The following is a 22014-nucleotide window of genomic DNA, read 5'->3' as shown; positions in this document are numbered from 1 at the left end:
GAAGTCACTTCACGTGGGTCAATATTATGTCAAGTTGATAAACCAAGAAGAAAATTAACATCATTTAGAAATATAGAAGATGTGGATAAGAGTTAAAAACATTTGCTTCCAGACTGGAATGGGGAGAGAGAGTGAGGTGAGGGGATGGAAGCAGGGGACTGCTGCCTGTAGCTCGTGCTTTTAAGCATCGTTTAATTTTTAAAATATGTTCATGAATAAAATTTCAAATCAATAAAATAAAATGCCAAAACACTTAAGATGTAAGGCTCTGGGTTAGTCCGTTCACATCAAATGCTTACACTGACCCTTTCCTACTGGTGAACTCTGTTTTGTTTATCCCAATGGGTTTTAGCTTATAAGCTCCTCCTGTCACTTTGGATGCAGATTAATAGATACAAAACTGCTTCCATGAGATAATTTATGATGTGTTTTTCAAGACTGCATGGTGGCGAAAGGCAAGAATTGCCTAACATTACTTTATCTTAGGTCCAGTGCTTTGTTTTATTTGGGTTAGTTGCCTGATTTCTTTTTCAGGTCCATCCTTATTACTTTTCCAAAATAAAATTTGGACTCTGGAGTGTCTTAGATAATGGATTTTCCATTGTAGCACACCAACTGTATAAACTATCACTGGCCTACAGGCTGGTAGCTTTAAAAAATTACTACAACAGAAAAAAAATTATGCTAAAATCTACTGCATTACATACAGCACTTGAATTTGTTTCTACTGGCTAATGGTGTTCTTTTTCATGAAATGTCTAATTTCTGTGACACTAATAGTAAGTGGAAAGGCTAGGAAAAATACTGTAGATCTCGCATAGCAGTTCTAGCAGAGCAGAAGAGAACCTGCCAGCAGAGGACATGGGGTCTAGGCTCAGTTCAGCCCCTACCCAGGTGGCCGAAATGGGCAAGCCATTTCACCTGTGTGAAATTCAGTTTCCTTATCAAAATAAGATAAAACATATTCAGTATAGCATATGGCTGGTCCTGAGTAAGTAATTAATGTTAAATGGTATCTTGGGAAACATACTGGGTATTTTAAAAGATGACTAATTATACTCTGTACTTGACTGTTATGGCATCTTTTCCGAGATGAATCTAAGAGGAAAACCAAAATGTTCACATAACCCCACCCTCTTCTTATAAAAAATGAGATAAGGAATACTAGGGATAGACTCAGAGACAGCAAGGATAAATGTGAATCCTATTTGACCCAAAGGTTAGAGAAAATTAATTTGTACAAATGTCATTTACGATCAGCATTCACAGCTCTATTATTAATAAGCAATAAGTTCATGTTCCTAAAACTTTAAGTTATCAAACATGAAAAAGCAACAACATTCTAGTTGCACCTATTACAGGAATGTTTCATACCTGGATCTTGTTTGCTTTCATTCTCATTGACCAAGAATCCCATGTGATAATTCCCCACCTGTTGTGAGTAACTTTTCTCTAATTCACAAACTGGCGGATAATGGGTGACAAACAGGGTTAAGGACTTCACCTAAAAAGACATATAATAAATATTATTTTATTTTATTTTTAAATTTTATTTAATTAAAACTTTTCTCCAATTTTGTTTTGAAAAATTTTCAACCTTTAAAGTTGCAAGAAAAGTACATGGACATCTGTATATTCTTTATCGAAACAACCAATTAATATTTTCCCATCTTTCCCCTTTCTTCCCCCCTCCCTACTCCGCACACACACACTTTTTTCTTGAACCATTTGAGAATTAGTTGCAGATATCATGATACTTCACCCCGAACACTTAAAAGATTCTATCGTCTAAAAACAAAAACATTCTCCTACATAATCAATATAAACTTAATACACTCAAGAAATTTAACATTGATATATTACCATAATATCTAACATATAGCCCATAAACTTCCCTAACCTATCCCATTAATATTCTTTATAAATGTTCTCTTAAAAAAAAGTAATCAAGGATCATGCAGTGCATTTAATCGTGTCTCTTAACCTCCATTTGTCTAGAAAAGTTCCCCAGACTTTTCTTTTTGTCTCTTTTTTCTTTATGATTAACATTTTTGAAGTATCCAGAACTGCCTTGCATAACGTCCCTCAATTTGGATTTGGCTGATTGTTTCCTCCTGATTACCTTCAGATTAAACCTTATTGCCAGATAACATATCCATTTCAGAACATTGCATCAGGAGACATGTCAATCTGACCCATTACTGGGGATGCTAAATTTGATTATTTGATTTAAGTGGATTTCTAGAAGATTCCTTCGCTATCTTGACACCTTTCTCCTTTGTAATTAATAAATATCTTCTGGGGTGAAACTTTGAGGCTGTGTGAATATCTTTTTTCCAATAATATTTCATCTAAAGGTTTTACCACCTACTGATTATCATTGCCTGAATCAGTTATTGGTAGTTAGTAAAAGTTGATTTAAAAAAAATTCTCTCTATAATTAGTTGGCATTCTATAAAGCAAAGCTTCCCCTTTTCCCCACCCTACCCCTACCATTTAAAAAATTTTTTTGTTTTGTTAGTATCAGTATGGATCCATGGACTCTTTAATAAGCATTATTTTAAAGCATACATTATGTATTCTAGAAATCCCTATCTTGAGAGACGTTAACACAAAGTCATGGTCGAAAAATGAGCAGAAGGGAGTAATTAAATTGAAGAACTACAGTTTTGATTCATCTGCCATTCACCTTATTAAAAGTCAGAACCTGGGCCTTCTCTAACGATTACAAATAAAGCTATTAAGGCAGAGGTTTTTTTTTGACAAGTTGCTCTTAAAATCTTCCCTGAAGAGTCTTAGGATCAGCTCTCCATGGTGACACCTTCTCTGAGCCGAGGGGCATTTCTAGCCAGAAGATCTAAGGGTTTGGGCTACAGCACTGCTCCCCTCAAGGCCACATGAACTTGCAGCAGCAATACGCATTCTCCCTATTACACCACTCTGATCTCTCTTCCCCATCTTAGAAATCAAAAAACACCATGAAAATAAAGATTCTCATCCATAAAAAAGTTAGAGACTCTTGTTCCAGAAGAATTCTCTTCAATGACTTACCTCCTAAGGTAAATTTTATCTAAAAATAACACTTTCTTCGTTAACATTTAAAATATCCAAAAACTGCTAGAAAAGCAATGAAAACAGCAGTGACAAATTCAATTGTCATAATTTGTTCTTGAAAGTTCTTAAATGAATGTTTGAAATACTGCCAAAGTATTTTTGATAGCCAGCCTCCAACATGGCCCCCAAAGTCTTCACCTTCCAGTGTTCATGCACTTGAGCAGTCTCTCCCCCCACTGAATCAGGGCTGGCCTGTGTGCTCAACAGAATATGATGGCAGTAACAGTATATGGCTTCTGAAACTTGGTCATAAAATGCATTGCTGCTTCTATTTTGGATTCTTGAACTGATTGCTCAGGGGGAAGGCAGATGCCATTCTGTGAGGATACTTAAGCAAACCTGTAGAGAGGCCCACAGGGAAGAAGTGAGAGCCAGGGCCAACCACCAGTACCAACTCGTCAGCCATGTGAGTGAGCCACATTGGAAGAGGCTCCTCCAGCCCCTGACTGACTCCGGCCCTGACTGACAACTTGACTGCAATCTCAGCAAAGGCCATGATCCAATACTACCCAGCTAAGCTGGTCCATAATTATTCACCTCCAGACAGTATGAGAGATAATAAATGATTATTGTTGTTTTAAGCCACAAAGTTATGGAATAATTTGTTATGTGGACATAGTAACTGATACACTGCTAAAGAGTAGAAACTGTGAAATCGAACTCAAAGGGGGCAAATTCAGTTCTGTTATACTTTGTTCCTGAAGTTTCTTGAATTAATGTGTAAAATGTGTTTTGGAGGTAGTGATGGGACTTTAATGAACTTGTTTTATATACTTTCTATAATGATTGAAGAAAAGTTTCTGAGCTATATCTTTTGGCAAATAAAAAATTTCTTTTTAAAATAAGTATTTCAGAGTAGAAAACATGTCATCATTATGCAATCCATTTAAACGAAAAACGGAGGGCCACCAAAGTTTAAAGAAAAAGGGATTTTATTTTAGTATTATGTTTTTTGCAAAGAAATATGAGTAAAAAATATGCTTTTATTGGCTATTTAAGGAAGAGAGGAAGAAATAAAAATGGGAAGAAGACACAAAGAAAACAGAAAGTAGAGAACAAAACAGAAAAACAGAAGAAGAAACAAGGCTCAGGGGCAGATGACAGAAAGAGAAAGGGAGACACCATAATAGAACAAAGACAGGGTAAATAAAAGAATTTGATGGAGATGACAGGAATTAAAAATTCGACACAATCAAAATTTCACACTGAGATGCTTAGAAATACAATGTAAAAACAGATATGCAGTGAAGGAGGACTGCTAGGAAAACAGACACAAAGACATGAGATCAAATACCTTATATTGAGATCTTTTGGGATATTGTTTAAAAAAGTATTTTACAGGGTAAAAATGGCACTATGTTCTTTCCATTCTTTCCTCAAGGAATGGGCAGCAGATGGATGGTCGGTCCCTTCTCTTGATTTAGAGTTTACCAAGGATAATAAAATACAGCTCTGAGTAGAAATTGTGTCAAGGGAGCACATCAAAGAATTATGAACATTATTTTGAGCTAAACTATCTGAGTTCAATGTACAGTATTTTAATGATTAATTACGGGAATAGGGTCATTTATAACAAAGATAATTTGTTATTTATCGGAATATTTAAATCTCTGAATATTCGGAAACTGAGGTCAGGAAAACAATTTATATACTATGTACCATTCATGTACAAAAATATGCAAGATACTTACATCTCTAATAAAATGCTCAAGTGTAGCGTAAGCAATGGCGATTCCATCGTGGGTGCTTGTCCCTCTTCCTAATTCATCCATGATAACCAAGGACCGTGATGTTGCTTTTCTTATTATTTCTGCGGTGTCAGTCAGTTCTTCCATAAATGTACTGTGTCCTTTATATATATTATCTGCAGCACCCATCCTACAAACAAGATGAAGACACCCTGATTTTCCTCTGAACTTTATTACCAGGAAACTAAGTATTATTTTCTAAACAATAACTATAAAAGATTCTTAGAGGTCTATACACTTTGAGCCAATGACAGCTGAAATTATATAACAAAAGAAAACATCTATTGGCTATAAAGAATACCTAACATTAAACTGCACCTTGTAGTGACAAACTAGATAGAAAAAGTTAAATATTGGGCAGAGCTCCTGAAAAGTAGAGAAACGTCTGACTCTGCCTTTTTCTGACCAAACATTTCAAACCAAAGTTTGGTACTCACAGGGGAAAACGATACTCCTCTGTGTCGCTGTGTTTAAAACCCATAAGTACTAGATGCTGTACAATGAAAGGCTTTTCCCCATGTTTCCTTAAGAAGATTCCACACTGATATTATGAATTAAAGTACCATGCTGAAATAAGATAAAACTTGTTAACTAGTACTAGAAGTATAGAGATTTAATAACCTCCAACATTTAACACAGGTTCCTAAAGTAGACTTCATGGAACACATTTCTTGGAGATGTCTAAAAGATGTAAGGGTTTCCTTCTGGTAAGCCTTTGTACAGCCTTTAATATCCTGCTATACATCGTGTACTTCCTAGAGAGGGATCTAGTACACAGAGTTTCTCCAATTCATTTAATCATGGACCTCTTACAAGTTGTAAGCTGACAAAAAGAACAAATCTTTGGCTGATAATGAAATAGCTCTGATAAGGCAAATACTTTGGGGGTCTCTGATACTTAAGAATTAGAATAACAGGCAAACTTTTGGAGCACCTTGTCACAATAATGGTTTACAGAAAACATTTGGAAAAAATACCTACTTAGTACAAAAGGAACCTGGGGGAAAAAAGGAATAATTAAGTTACATTCACTCAAGGTCATGCAGTTAATTAGAAAACCCAGAATTTAGGTTTTCGACCCGCTAGCCAGCTTTGTGAATTCTGGTAACTATTTTCACAGCAAAATACCTTCATCAATGTAGTTTTGTTACAACAGTTCACATGTGACCTACACTAGCATAATGTACCTTTTATTTCTGGAGAAACTCAGGGTGAAATTGAGCCTTAACCATCCTGTGGCTGCAGCCCTGTACAAGGCAGGGGAGATGGAGTGTAATGCTTTTCCCACAGATAGGTGGAGCCTTGGGAGAACTGCTCCAGTAATCAGTGGCATTTAGAACCTGTAATTAACTTCATCTATGATGGAGCTGATATGGTTTTACTAATGCTGCTCTCAATTTTATCCATTTAAAAATCAAGATCTACACAATGTAATTTCTGAAATAGTGCCATCTTAGGAGCATTCTGGCTACTTTTTCAAAGCTCAAATACTGTAATTTACCTCCGTTTTCAATGTTTGCTTTGCTAGTATTTCCTCTACCACAAAGCAAGAAGATTAAACTTTCTCATCATGCAACCACTCTGAATTCTTCACAATCATAACATATGACCTCCACTTAGCAGTGATTGCTTTTATTCCTGACAGGTTGTAAGCTGACAAAAAGAACAAATCTTTGGCTGATAATAAAATAACTCTGATAAGGCAAATATTTGGGGGTGGTGGGTCTTTGATTCTTAAGAATTAGAATAACAAGCAAACGCTGGATAAGATTTCAATGCAGCTTTCTAGAAACACTACAGTAACAGAGTGATTTCATTGGCAATTTCAGGAACTGTAGAATGCTCTTGGGAGAGAGATTCAAAGAGACATCTCAAATCAGGGGGAAAAGATGAATGATCAGTCAATAAAAAGATGTTAGCTAATTGATTATTTCAGAAAAAAAACAAAGTTGTGTCCCTACTCAAATCATACTCCAAAATAAATTTATATAGATTTCAAAGTTTAATGTAAAAATAGAAACCATACACATAGCAAGCAGTATAAATAAAATTTAATCTCTGGGCAGGTGGGTGGGTGGCTTTATATACATGGCGCCAAAATCTCGTAGTACCAACATGCCTCACCGCACTACAGGGTTTCTGTCCTTAAGGAGGCCAGGCCAGACTTCGGGGGATCTTGTATGTATTTTTATTAAGCAATGGTCCCAACTCTACTATTTGGCCAGTGGTTTTCAAATATCTTTTGGGTTAAATCTGTTGTTTAAATGAAATTTTACAAAGAAATTCACTCTGCAGATGAGATCAAAGGAATGCTGATTTGGTTAAGAATCCAGCACTCTTAGGCCCTTTTCCCCACCCAGAGGGGGCTCCGTGGAACTCCTAACAATCTGCAGAACAAAAAGTCTGAAAGCCACTGCATTAGAAGCCTGAACATTTTCCACTACAATTCTATTTTTCCATAGTACCTGAGGATAAAGGAGCAACGCTGCCCAGGACACACTGAAGAAATGCTGGCTCATTAACCAGTCATTGCGGCTACCGGGGAAGCAAGTGTTTGTAACTGTGGGAACTGTTTATTAATAAAAATTTTTGTTAAATTCTCTTAAGAAATACAAAGTTTATTTTTCCAATAAATTTCAGTATGAGTTAATGTGATTCTGATGAACACAATTTTATCTCTAAACACATTTTTCCTTTTCTTCTTGGTTACTAAGAAATAACTGTCTAACACTTTATAATACCAAAGGGCAACGCTGACTTTATCACATGTTTCTATTCTTATTTCTCTTTGATCCAATATCTTTGAATACTATTTTACTCTCATATTATCTTGTTGTAGTGTATATATCCAAGTAAACTGCTCAAAATAAGTTTTTGAAGCAAGATAGGGTATAAATTAACGAAAAGTTTGTATTTTTTTATTAACTCAACAAGCACTTACAAGACATAATACTGAAGTTTTTCAAATGTTATATTAAAGATTTAAAGAATTCCAGAGTGTGTCATTATTGTCATTGTCTGTATTTATATTCAATGTAATAAAAAATGCATTCTTTAGGTTTCATCTTAGAGTTAGTTTGCTCTGAGTAGACAGGTTAGTTATGTGATTAAGAAAAAAAAATCACTCTGATATTTTTAGCAATGGCGCTGACTAATCTTTCTAATCCCCCCTATTCCCTCCTCGCCTATAAACCTTATATAGGTCAACGAAGCTTAATAAAGCATTAATGGAGAAAATAAATTGTTGCTTTTTTGAATCAGTGGCTAAAATCAATAACACTTTCATAAAAATTTGAACAAGAATTTGTTTTTATGAAATCTTGATATTTTGAGATAACATTCTAGATGTTGCTAAATTATAGCAAATGGCATGGGCCTCTGTCCCTTCAAATCACAATCTTTGGGTCTTATGCAAGGAAAATGCTAACATGAGAAAGAAATACTGCAATTAACAGGAGGAAAAACAATTTTCAAATTGCATGGTAAGTAACTGGAGCTTAATATCAAAATTGTTAAATAGAGGCAATGATTATTTGTACTGTATCAGTTTTAACATACTTTAAGTGCTTTTAAAATAACTGGTTTATATAAACAAATAATCAATAAATAAAACTTACCATTTTAACATTTTTAGGTGTATAAGACAACAAAACAGTATTAAGTACATTCACAGTGTTGTTCAGCAGTCACCACTATCCACTAGCAGAGTTTTTTCAACATTCCAAAACAGAAACTCTGTACTCATTAAAAAAGTAACTCCTTATTCTGCCCTCCCCTCAGCCCCTGGTAACATCTATTCTAATTTCTGTTCCTAAATTTTCATTTTCTAGGCTCTTCATATAAGTGGTATCATACCTTACTTCTCCTCTAAGTGCCTTGTATAGGACAGATTTTATGTTAGCTTATTTTGCCTTCTTTCTGAAATTGAAGATGTTCTTTCTATTCACTTCATTTTGCTAAAAATTTTGTAGAATTCTGTCCAGTATGGGTGTCTATGTTTCTTGCTTTTTTGTATATTAAGTAAATTTTACAAAAGGAAAGTAATCTCCTGAATAACAAAGAACTCTAATGTTTAAGAAGGATGGTGTAAGTCTGCAAGAAAAAACACAAAATTCAAAGTCCAAGTAGAGAAAAAGCTGCAAAAGAACTGCAATTATTAAATGATGTGTAGATACCGCATATGGCATTTCAAAGGCATAAAAGTGTGAAGTGGTAATTTGTACTACATTTAATTAAACACAAACATTAACCCAGAAGTGAAATGAAATCACAAATATAGCATGTGTGCATTTTTAAAAAGCCTGGAAGGCAATATACCCAGACAACAAAGACTTTAAGGTGGTGAAATTTTTTCCTTTTTAAGCTTTTCTATAGTTTTAAATTTTGCACAATGAATAAATGTTACAGTGTAATTAGAAAAACAAATGTTATTTTAAAAAATCACAAATGACACATTTAAGAATACTCTATAGTCTATTGCATCATTATGACAAAACAAGGTAATTACCAAGTTAAATAACTAGCTTTATTTTACTAATATCAAAAATCCTTTATTAGCAGCAATAAAATTATTACAATAAAAAAGTTTCTAACAGTAGCAATCAGATCACACTACAACATTTAATGTAAATTTACAAAAGCTATAACACTGAACTGCAAATATAACCAACCAAAAACCACTGTAGCAATCTCTCAATTTCAATGGAAATATCGCTGAGAATCAAGACAGCAATCCAGGAAAATGACAAACTTATACTGGCTCACAAGAACCATGTTCACTGGAACCATCTACAAAGCACATGCAGGCCATTTATGAAGGACACGGGTGTTTTCCTTCCAAAGGAAACCCACAGTGTACTGACCAGGCAAGTCATTCCCTAACACATCTACTAGTTCACTCTGTGGGAAAGTCCCAAGTATTTCAAAGGAAAATAATTAACAGAGTAAATGCTCTTTACCAACCTTAACTATATCTGTGAAAACCACAAACTGTTAAAGTCATCGAAGGAAGGGTAAGATTAATCAGTCACCAGGGATAAAATTAATCCAATTAATTAATAAGATCAATAGAAGGGAACATAGCACAATCTGAGGATGCATCCTTATAATTTAACTCATATTATCAGCTCAGGCAAATCACAATAATCTCTCTGATTCTGTTTTTTCCTTCTGTAAAATGTTAGGAGTTGACATTGAACAATGGTTCCTATATCTGGACATATTTCAGAGTCACTTGCAGAAGCTTTTGAATATAGAGCCCAAGGGTCCTCTTCATTGTATCGATTACAACAGTATCTTCAGGGGATCTACATTCAGGGGATCTCCCTAGGATCCGAGTTTGAAACCCAACCCAGCCAAACCCTCAGATGACCATGAGGCATTAAATTCATACAATCACTTTCCACCAAAAAGATGAAGTGAGATATCTCCTGTTGACTAAGACACAGCTACAAGCTCAGTAAACCACAGACATTTCTAAGGCAATATTTCTGGTGCTGATAAAATTCATAACAGCCTACTTATTTAGTAAAATATCACTTACGTGGTTTTAGTACTGGTATTTACTAGCAAATAGAAGACATGCACTGATTCAAGATGTTTTCTTTCTGTCCAAGAAGGATATGTGTTTTTTTAATAGAGTACAAATACTTCACAATAGGTGCTAAATCAATATTTGTTGAATAAAACTAAACTGGGCAAACAAACCAGTTATCCACACAGTCAAAAGCAAACATTTAAAATAATTTAAGCATCCGAATGCCCATTACTTTCCAATTTTCTCTCAAAATAAACACACTGGTGCCATTCTATTCTGAGTACACAGCATTCCTGAAGCTGGGTGCCGTAAGAGAAGAGTTTATGTGGGTAGCATGGCATGAAAATTATTAACCAGGGACCACTTAATTTCTACCAACATTTAATTGACATAAATAGAAATAAATTATTTTGAGAGAAGCCAATTGTTTGCTTTTTTTAAACAGACGATAATTCACCGCTTTTCTAAAACTCAATTACTGAGTCTAAAAAGTTGAATGAGGTTTAAGTTTGCATTTACCAGAATATTAAACAGATCTTTTTTCAATGATGTACTCATAGGTGATAATGATCCTTAGAAACATGTGCCTAAAAATAGTTCACTGATGAGTACATATATCACAATACACTGACATAAACATACCAATTAAAGCCAAATGTGAATGTCTGCCCAAATTCTGCTTTTTAAAAAGAATGCTCTTATTCTGGAAAAGGTTCATATGAGGTTACAACATTCAGAAAGAAGATTGCTAAAGCCTCCTGTTTACAGCTTTTCATGCATTTATACTTCTTAGAGCACAATGCACAGCACATAGTAGGCACTCAATGAATAATTATGGATACATGAATTTAAACCTAGTGTTGTAAATGTCCAATTAATAATATAAAAATAACCCATTTAAAGATAAAATTTGGAACCAAATTTCATACATATATCTGCTAGATTTTAACATTTTTTTTCCATCAGGCACAAAAAGGATTTGAAGTGTTCTAGAATAACAATATATTTATAATGGAAGAAATACAATGAATATGAAACTAAGATTACAAGCCACACAATAGATTCTCAAATTTGAGACAGCAAATTTAGCATGAGCTTTATTTTTGGGTCTCACCCTAGAGATTCCAATTTAATAGGTCTGTGATAAGCCTTAGGAAGTAGCATTTTTTTTTTAACAAGCATATCTCTGATTCTATTCTGAGAACCATGCTGGAGACATACTCTCATATAAGAAGAGAAGGGGAAAACTAACCCAAATTTACTTCTACACCTGAACCTTGAATTTAGCTCTTGCCTTCTTGGTGGTCAAGACAAAAAGGAATTAAAGAGGAAGCAACCACTGGTGACAGCAGGAGGCCTGGCAGTAAATCATTTCAAACCTGTTTGTAAACAGACACAGCATGCACGTGGAGAGAAAAAACATCCTTGGCATTAACAAAAAGTGGTTTATCAGATGGCACTTCATGTAAAAGATATCAAATAATAGAAATGAAAATATCCTTAAGAGAAATCTTGGAGAATATATGAAAACATCATCAAATGGGTATTTCTTACTCTAATTTAATTGTAAATCATAAGGACAAACTTTTACACACTGCTGGTAGGATTCCAAACTGGTCCAGCCTCTTTGAAGAATAAGAAAGATGCACATTACTTATACTTCACAATCCCACGCCTAGAGAAAGCCTAAATTCAGAACACTCATTTATGTGCACTAGGAGATGTGTGTTAAGACATGTATCAGGGCTGTTCTTACTTGCAACAAATTTGAATCTGTTAAGTATCCATCAAGGAAAAATGGATAAACTACGGGATATGCATACAATGGAATATCACAATTAGAGGACAGTTAGTGGACCAGAATTATATGTATCCATATAGATTAATTTCATAAACATAACATCGAGGAGGGAAAAGCCACTTGCAGAAGAATACATAGTGAGATATAGCACATGTAAAATTTAAAAGCATATCAAATAATTCTATGTACTGTTTCAAAAAAACACACCTATGTAGTAAAAATATAGAGAAATTCATGGGGTGAAAACTAGAGTCAAGAAGGGCACTTACTCTGGCTGGGGGAAGTGGGACAGAATCAGGGAGGATTGAGGGTTCCACTGTACTGGCAATGCTTTATTTCTTTAGTAGAGTGGTAGCTACATGGGAGTTTGTTATATGTCTGAATTATTTCATAACAAACAAGCGGAAAACATGAGGGCATAATATTAAACCACATCCTAGTAAAGCTCCTAGGGATATAACGGAATGTGATCCACGTAGCTCCTTTCCAATGGTAACAGGACAAGAGAGTCAAACAGGGGAATGGACAGGGAACAGGGCCCTAATACTAGAGCAGTACGTCCCAGATGAAGCTCTGAGGTTAAAGACCAAGCACTCTCCACACAGCAGATACACTGCAGCCATTAAAAAGTACAAGAATAATCTGTATGAACTAATAGAGGACTATGTCACCTACATATTAGAAAATAAAATCAAGCTACATGATAGTAATGCTTAGTATAGATAGATTTATGCATACTTGTACATTTGTGGAACATTATACAAAGAATCATTAGAAGTCATTGATAAAAGCTTCACTTTACATCCTATTGTATTGTTCAATAGTTTTCATAATAAGCATCTATTACTTTTATAATGAAAAAAAAAACAAAAAAACAAACTGAGCTCTCCAGCAAGGGCTCAGGGAAATGTTTCTCAGCCCTGGCTACACTTCAAAACCATCCAGACACTAGTAAAATTCAACTTCCAGATCCCACTCCAGGCCAACTCTGATGACAGGGTTCGGGTATCAATACTTTTTAAAAGCACCATTAAAAAAATATTCAATATGCACTAAAGGTTAAAAATCACTCTTAGATGTGCAAATGGCAATGTTTCTGTTATGAAAATTAAAGACGTCAACCTTGTATAATGGTCCAGAGAGAAAGCCATCAGTTCCTAAAGAAAGAACTAGGTTATTTATAGGCTGGATTAAAACTTTGGAAAAGGAAGGTATGATTTGCTGAAGTACCTGAGAAGGTTTAAAGCTTAGAACCCCAAATTCCATGCTGCTATGTAGGGAAGAGAAATTTGCTCTGGAAAAAAAGTGTTTCCAGACAGTGACCATATAAGCATTTCGCTAGACTCCTGTAAAACATCGCATTTTGACTGATACTGCCCTTAATTAATTAATCTTTTTTTTTGGGGGTGGGGTGGGCTGTATACTTTTGTTACACGTTCATTTCAGATTTTTTAAATTTTCATAAGCAAAAGAAAAGAAAAATCACCGTAATCTCATACTTCTCATGATATTTTAGAATATAGCCTTCTATGTAGACGGTTTTCTCTCTATATATTTACATACATAATGCCATACAGAATGCCAGGCTTTCTAACCAACTCTTTTTCATGTATTGTAATAAGAATATCATTTCACATGCTACTACCTGTAAATGGGCCCACCAGGACCGGGTAAGTGTGAAACGTAGCCCCAAATAGCTGAAAAAACAGAGTTGCTTGAAGGAGTTAATTCAAAATGAGTACTACTACACTGAAACAATGAAACTGGCACTGGCAAGGTTTAAAGCTTAGTTGTTTACACAGTAACTGGTAATCAGTCTAGCTGCTTAAGGCCGCTCTTGGTTCATGAGATAAAGGCATGTCATCATGCCATCACATGGAGAAAGCAGCTCATGTTCTATGCTACCACATTCTGTATCAGCCACTTCCTGAGTAACAAGAGGAATGGTACTACCAATGCTAAAGTCTCCTAATTCCACTGTAGTTTCTACTACAACATGGAAATGTAATGGTCATCTTATAGCCTCAACTGCTGTGCCACAAGTTACAGGTTAAAGTTACTTCTGAAATCAGATCCTCCTCTCAATGTTACCAAAAGCACCACCATTCTCTTCTCTTGGTCACCTAGGCTTTATACCTTAATTTTCATCTCTAGACCTTCATCCATATTTCTTCATCCATTGTAGTCGCCAAGGCCTGTCAATTCTAACCCTACGTCTTTCCTATATCCCCTGTCTACTTCCACTCCCATCAATTAAGATGCTCAGGTTCTCCCCAGAACGACTGCATTACATCATCCCTTCTTAGTCTCTCACAAGACTGCCAGATTAACCTTCCTGAAATCTAAACTGTACCTTCCTCCCCATAAGTCCTCAAGGACTCCCCACTGTCTATGGAATTCATTTCTACTTGTCTGAAATTGACTTAAGGGTCAATTCATTCAATAGTCCTGTGCTTGAGTGTCTTATGTATGTACAAAGCAAAGCTCTAAGTTAAGAGAGGGGAAGAAATGTATAAAATATGTACAAAATATCTCCTGGAAAGGGACAACAAAATAGCAGAGGTAACATATACACAAATAACTATAAAACCAATAGTGGTAAGAGCTTTAAAAGAGGAAAAACACATGTATGATAGAAGTACAGAGATGAAAGAAAAGAATTCTAGCTATGGAACTCAAGGAAGACTTCGTGAAAGAGGAGGCATCTGAGTGAGGCCTTGATCAATAGGTGACATTTTAACAGGAACACACACACACACACACACACACACACACACACACACACACACACACACAGCAGGAGGAGCACTTCGGTAAGGTAAAGGCCAACAAAACTGCAGAGCCACTGGAACAGCAAAAGCAGTCACCTACCTCAAGCCTTCTTGTTAAATGAGAAAAGTTAACCTTTATTCTTTTCTATTACTTATATCTAAAAACGTTCCTAACTGACATTCTCCTAACAAGATTCTCTTCCAGACAAATCATCTTACATTACCCAAGATGTTTTTTTTCTTTCTTTTCTATTTTTCTCTTCTTTTTACCTTTTTCCCCTTTATTAAATTTCTGTCACTCTTCCTAATAATATAACCAAAATAAAATAGCTAAAGGGAGAGTCTTTAAATTTCATTTATTGAGTTAATTTAAAAATATGTGGAGATCAAAAATAACATCTGGTGATATGACATCAAACAAAATTTAGGTTGCTCTGTTTTGTTCAATCTCAGATTAAAAACCAAGCTTTAAAGTATTTTAATATATACTCAAGTACATCAATATTAGCATGTGATAAATTCTTATGTGTTTCCAGAGTTAAATATTACATAAATATGAAGATGGACAATAAATTACACTTTATACACATAGCTTGACTATATACTATGGATTATATTCACTTTTTTCTAAAAAGGTACACAAAAGAAGCATAAATAATACTTTAAAAATGGATAAATATAAATGGATAAATTAAATAGATTAAACTATGAATTCTAGTTAGTGGGATTAGGACATTTCACCTATATTCCTAATAAGGCATGAAATTTGGGTTTATATATTGAGGGTAAGACCTAGTCAGATGCATGCAAAGTTCTTAAAGTAAAAAAGAATATAAGTTAAATTATCTTGGGCTTGTGCCTTATGCAGTCTGTTCTCAGTTCCCCACTTATAAAAGAGGAAGGTATACTAGGTTCCAAGCTGTGCTCTACAGAGCCTAGCACTCAAGCCTCAAAGCCTTCCACTTCTGATTCAGGCAGAGCAGACCTGCTTTTAACTGTTTAAATACTGATTTTCTATGTACAATTTTCTTTAAAGCAAGAACTTGGTAACTAAAAATAACTGGAAAACTACTGGACAAAATGATCTCCTATGTCTCTTCTAGTGTTTATATTCATGATGAAATGATGTCTTTAAGCCCCTAAGTTCTAAATATTTTAAGAGCATATCTATTCGTCTAAATATGTACATAAAAAGAAAATTCATGTGACAACGTAGGCTTGACTTATTTCAGAAACATATTCAAATAGAAGTAATGTTTTTTACCTCGTGAAAATGCCATTCACAATTCCAATTGTTGCTTCCTCTGCAGGAACATAGGAGCCAATCTGAGCCATGATAGTAATCAATGCAACTTGTTTTATGTAGGAGCTCTTTCCGCCCATGTTTGGTCCAGTAATTATCATTACTCTCTCTGAGTCCCCCTAGAAAATTAAAAAGCAATTCCACTTATTGTACCAGAGGGGCTCTTATGTAATATTTACAATTGATTCTATACATGGAAATGCATTAGGCAAAACATTGCTCTGTGGTATTTAAATATTCATCGATTAAGTATCACAAAGGGAAAGGGGACCTCTTTGTCTTCAACCTGAACTGTGCTACCGCAGAAAAGTGAATTCTTAGCACACACCGTTGTTTCTAGGCATAAAAAAAATAATAACAAGAAGCAACCTCAACTGGATAACTACTATGGCTTCCTCATTAAATATTCATTAATCTGCCTGTGTGTGTGTGTGTGTGTGTGTGTGTGTGTGTGTGTGTGTGTGTGTGTGTATGTTTTATAGTGCTTACATTTAAAATCTATTAATTTCCATTTGTCCATCTTGAAAGTACAAGTATTTATGTCTAATTGCCTAAGGCCCTAATTTGGAATGGTACCACATGAATTTTTTCAGTTATAGATGGATGAGATTTATAATACTAAATTCTAGATATTGGTTTTGTTGGCATTTAATTATTTACTGGCATTTCACCAGAACATGTGAAAGAGACAAAAGAGCTGAAATACTTCCAATGATTTACTCTCCAGAACTTGACTGTATTAACCAGTTATAGTACTTGCCATGAATACACTGGTCCCCAGGTCCTAAAGGGAATTGTCCAACTATAGGCCGATGCAGAGGAGTTAGCCCAAGGCATCATGTGCTGTGCTATGTAAACTCACTGCCCTTGGCAAAACCTGCCTAGTCAAAAGTAACCAATACATAACTAACAGCCTAAGAGGTGGCCAAATAAAAGCTGTTCTTAAACTAAGCTAATCAAATAATCTCATGGGAGTTTAAACTCAGAACCATGGAAAGGTTCAATCAGTTGGTAAATGGAGCATAGGTTGAAAAGAAACACAGAAGGCCACAAAGCACTGAGACCATGAATAAGAAGTTATGAAGAAAAAAATTAGGGAATAAAAAAATATTCATAAATTTTAAAAAATCATGGCTATGTTAAAAGAAAATGCAAAGAAAAGACAAAGGAATTCCTCCAAAATATTAACAGTGGTTGTTCTGGGGATTAAGAAGCAATTTTCTCTCCTTCCTTCCCCCTTTCTTTATATCCCAAATCTCAATCCATAATTATCTATAAGTGGGTTCTGCAGCATAGGGAATAAAAAAATATTCATAAATTTTAAAAAATCATGGCTATGTTAAAAGAAAATGCAAAGAAAAGACAAAGGAATTCCTCCAAAATATTAACAGTGGTTGTTCTGGGGATTAAGAAGCAATTTTCTCTCCTTCCTTCCCCCTTTCTTTATATCCCAAATCTCAATCCATAATTATCTATAAGTGGGTTCTGCAGCAATGAGAGGTACTGATATCCATTTACTGAACGTTTGAGTATTATATTTAAAAAAAAAAAAGAAGAAGAAGGTTTGATGTAATTTTTACTGTAGTGTCAATTTCTATGAGAATCTTGAAAAACAAAAAAAAATGGCAGTGGGAAAAAAATAAAGAATTGGTGCAAAAGTCAGAAAAGGTGATTTCTATTACAGAGTTTAGGTAAGTCAATATTATTCTCTAGGTCTGTTTCTTCCCTTCTAAAATGAGGGAGTTGAATTAAATGATTTTCTCACTCTCAAATTCTATTATTCTCTGAAAAATAATATGTCCAAATTCAGGCATATTACATGGATATGGAGCCCTAGGTGGAATCAAAGGGGGAACTAAATTTGGAGCTTTGCTCCAAATTTGCTCAGAGGAAGAGAAGCTAAGGAATTCACTTGCATTAGGTACTTGGGAAAAGTAATGCATGGTGACCCTGGTCAGACTTGTGGTCACTACTATGGAAGTAAATTCTCCAAGCCTACGCTAGATTTGAAGATTTCAGACAAGAACTAACTTTGAGCCTTTAAGGAGTAAAATGCTTTCAACTCACTAAACTCAACTATTCGTAGGTGATAAAATGGTTGATTTCCTAAGATGCCCTAATATATAGACCTCCAAGGACAGATAAATTGCATACTGGGCACTCTAGTAAACACTAACAGATAAAAAGGTACAAGACTGTGAAGAACCAGGAGATATTCTGAGATGCATAAACAACCCTGTCTCCATCTCTACTGCTACCACTCTGGTAGACTATTGCAATGAATCCTGACTGGTCTTCCTGCTTCTCTGTGCACAGTGCATTCTTCACACTGCAGCCAGTGACTGTCTTAAAATGTAAAACAGAACCCATCTCCTGCTAAAAGCATTCACATAGCTCCCTAGAGCACGTGTAACAAAGCCCCAACTCTTCGTCATGGTCTAAAGGCCACGCCTGCTTCTCTGGTCAAACCTCCTCCCACTCTCCCCAAGTTCACTCAGTTCTAGCCAGACTCAATTTCTGCTCTTCTTTCACCTGCCTGAAGATGCCATGCTCATTCCTGACGTAAGGCCTTTCCTCAGGTGTTCCCTCTAGCTGGGATACTCTCCCTTGAGACTGGATCCTTTTTGCCAATGAAGTCTAAGCTCAAATATTGACTCCCAGAAGAGATCTTTCCTGACCACCCAATCTACTTATAGTCCCTCTGCATGCGATTCCCTATTATGTCAGCCCATTTCCTTTATACTTCTAAATCTCTCTCTGAAATGTCCTTAATTTTCTTGCTTACTTGTTTATTACCAATCTTACTGGTAGAATGTGAGCTCCCGTGAGAGCAGGGACTGTGTCTCTTGTTCATCCCCACTGACTAGAATAAAGCCTCGCATAAAAAAGGCACATAATAAATATCGGTCAAAAAAATGAATTTAACATGTGAAAGGCACTGCAACAGGAATATTCACCATCCTTATACTTCAAAAAATCATTTGCATCTTCTATAGAAACTCATCAGGAATATCTGACTCCCTTTCTTCGACAGTTCCCAAGATGATGTAAGAAAATGATAAAGAAATTTCAAAAAAAAAAGAAAAAAGAAAAAAGAAAAAAATTTCACATACGTAATGTGCTCATCTATCTTTTAGCAAGGATCATATGTATTTGAGGAACCACACATAAAATGGTTCCAGATACGAAAATACATTAAATTTATCTGGAAGACCAGTCAGGATGAGTAAGAGTTCTAACAGAATAGCCAGAAGCTGAAAGTTGACAAAAACCACCTCTTTACCCATTCTGGAGCCTACTGAAATTACTGAGAATGAATCAAACTGGACTGGCCTAGGCAGTGCCCAAATCTACGCTAGCCACCGAGCATGAAGCCACACATAGAACAAAGTCCTCAAGAAACCATAGATAAGAGAATGGATGCATGACAGTAAAGAAAAGCTGAAATATTGCAATCAGAGGACTATTCCAGATGACACTTACTGCCTTAATGAACCTATGGAGAGGCTAGAAGTTCATTCTTTCAAGTTTTTACCTTTGTATTGGCAGTGTCTATCTGGATAGCATCGGTCAGTAAGATCTTAGTATCATGTATCAGGAGTCAAAATATTACATTTAAACCAGCAAGTTTTGAGATAATCAACTTCTATATTTAATGTCATCTTCTGTGGGAGAAAAAGAGAAGTAGAGGTGCAAAAAGAAAAAGTAAATTTTAAGGTATTATAAGAAAATCAGATAACAAGTGCCAGGCATCGTGCTAATGATTTTATATGCATCATCTCATTTAGTTCTCACAACAGTCTCATGGGGTGATACTAGCATTACTGTATTCCCACGCCACAGGTGAGGAAACAGAGGCTTGAAGAAGCTAGGTACCTTGCCCAGTAATGCAGAGCCAAAAGTAGAAGAACTGGGATATTAAGCGAAGATCATCTCCTGACAGATGTTTCAAAGAAGACCCCTGTTCAATGACATGGAATCACAGTCACTGCTAAATAAGAGAAGAGCTGCCGTAGCTCAGGGCCAGCATCCCTAGGTCCATCACTGAGCACACTAGAATGATGGTCAGCAGGATATCCCTGAAGTCAGGAGATGCACAGCAGAGAAAAAAAATTGCCACGTTAATTTCCAAGACTTGAGTATCACTAATCTTTTGCAAAAAAAAAGGCTTTCTCTCTTGACAGGTACAGATACTGACATCTATCTTTTAAAAAGAATCATGGTAGAACTATTTTTACAGTAGTTGCAGACTACTGAAAAAGTTTGGCAGTTTCAAAGTGTTGTATTCCCTGAAAATGTCAATCAATGGCAGGTTACAGTAAGAGACACTCTAGTGAAAGCCTCCTCCAGACAAACTCTCAGCCAAACCCTTACAATTTTTAACCTAAGGTAAACTACAAACACTAAGAGGGAGAGTGAGGCTGGAGAGGAGTACAGGCCATATAATGAGATGCTGAGGTAAGTGTACACATCCTTCCGACACTCGAATGCTCTCCGGTTTACATTCCACTGAGAGCTCAGCCCAATGCCCTCATTTGATAGATGAAGAAACCAAGGCCCAGCGAGTTCGGTGACCTACCCAAGATGACAGTAAAATAACAGCAGACCAGAATTTAAATGTATTTCTCCTATGACTGTTAGGCACTTTCCTACTACACCTGTGTACCCAAATGAGGTATATGATAAGAACTTAAACAACAGAACAGAAAAGTGCTAGAACAGAAAAAGGTTATTTCTGACCAGAGTAATGGTAAAGGCTCTATGGGGCTGGTAGTATCTTTTGGGTATTGAAAGATGAGTAGGAGTTCAATCAATGGAGACGGATAAAGGACAAGGAGAGAGAAGAGTAACATTCTGGGCAGAGATAGCAGCACAGGTCAGAACACTTTAAAAAGTAATCAGTTATACAAAATATCCTCCTTTGTGTAACTGTTTCAGAAGCCAAAAGAAAGGGGTCTCAGGGGAAAGAAGTGACGGAATTCAACGTTCAAATGCCACTAATATTTCCTCTAATTTTTAACAGTATGATCCAATGATCGTGCTAGTGAAAAACACCATTATAGCAAAATCTATGAGAATAATCCAGCTATGGAATTAAATTAAGCTTAAAACTCACACATATTTTATGGTACGCATTATGGTTTTTCTGCCTGGTAATTAGATACAAAGAATCAACATCTTATGAATATTATTATAATTAGTCTTACTTTTAACTTTTATATAGCCAAAGCCAGCTATACTTCTGGTGGCTAGAAGTATTTGTCCTGGAAAAATGGAGGAAATGGGAAGTTTGTTTGGTCCATGGTTTCCCTCCTATACTCCCTCATCTTTCCAGTTTCAAGCATCATTCATGTAACAAATATGCGAGCGCCGACAAAATGCCACACGCAGCACTAGGGACTGAGGCACCTACGGCCACCTCTTGATCTCAGGAGAAGGAATTGTGACCAGGGTTCCAGTGTCTACCCAGACTCACTCTACAACACCTGGGCTGGGATTTCCCTTGGGCCTCAGTCACCCACAGGGTTCCAGCACACCCTGGGATGTTCCTGCTTTGCACATTTGACTCATTTTCTTCTCTTCTACAAGTTGAGAAACTGTCCCTCTCCCAGTAAGGTGAATTATTTGTATTACTTATATATTTTTTAAAAATCCACTAACTAAAAACCCCAACATGAATTGCTGTAAAGAAAAATCCATCCATTAGAAAGTCATTTGGTTTAAAAACAAATAATCCTGAG

The 22014-nt window shown here is 35.7% G+C and overlaps 1 protein-coding gene across 3 annotated transcripts in view; it reads right to left on the bottom strand.

The window, feature by feature from the left end:
* The window catches only part of MSH3 (mutS homolog 3), a 125231-nt gene that overhangs the window by 7617 nt on the left and 95600 nt on the right, over window positions 1-22014 (bottom strand). For all 3 annotated transcript variants that reach the window (XM_006913187.3, XM_025047666.1, XM_025047667.1), the window contains 3 exons: window positions 16235-16392; window positions 4806-4992; window positions 1375-1504 (listed from right to left, as the gene is read on the bottom strand). In XM_006913187.3, coding sequence (XP_006913249.1) covers window positions 1375-1504; window positions 4806-4992; window positions 16235-16392 — 475 coding nt within the window. The remainder of the gene's footprint in view (window positions 1-1374; window positions 1505-4805; window positions 4993-16234; window positions 16393-22014) is intronic.

This window comes from Pteropus alecto, unplaced genomic scaffold (genome assembly GCF_000325575.1).
Source record: "Pteropus alecto unplaced genomic scaffold, ASM32557v1 scaffold20, whole genome shotgun sequence".
Classification (NCBI taxonomy): domain Eukaryota; kingdom Metazoa; phylum Chordata; class Mammalia; order Chiroptera; family Pteropodidae; genus Pteropus; species Pteropus alecto.
The sequence above is the reverse complement of the archived record's forward strand: the minus strand, read 5'-3'. Positions and strand labels throughout refer to the sequence as shown.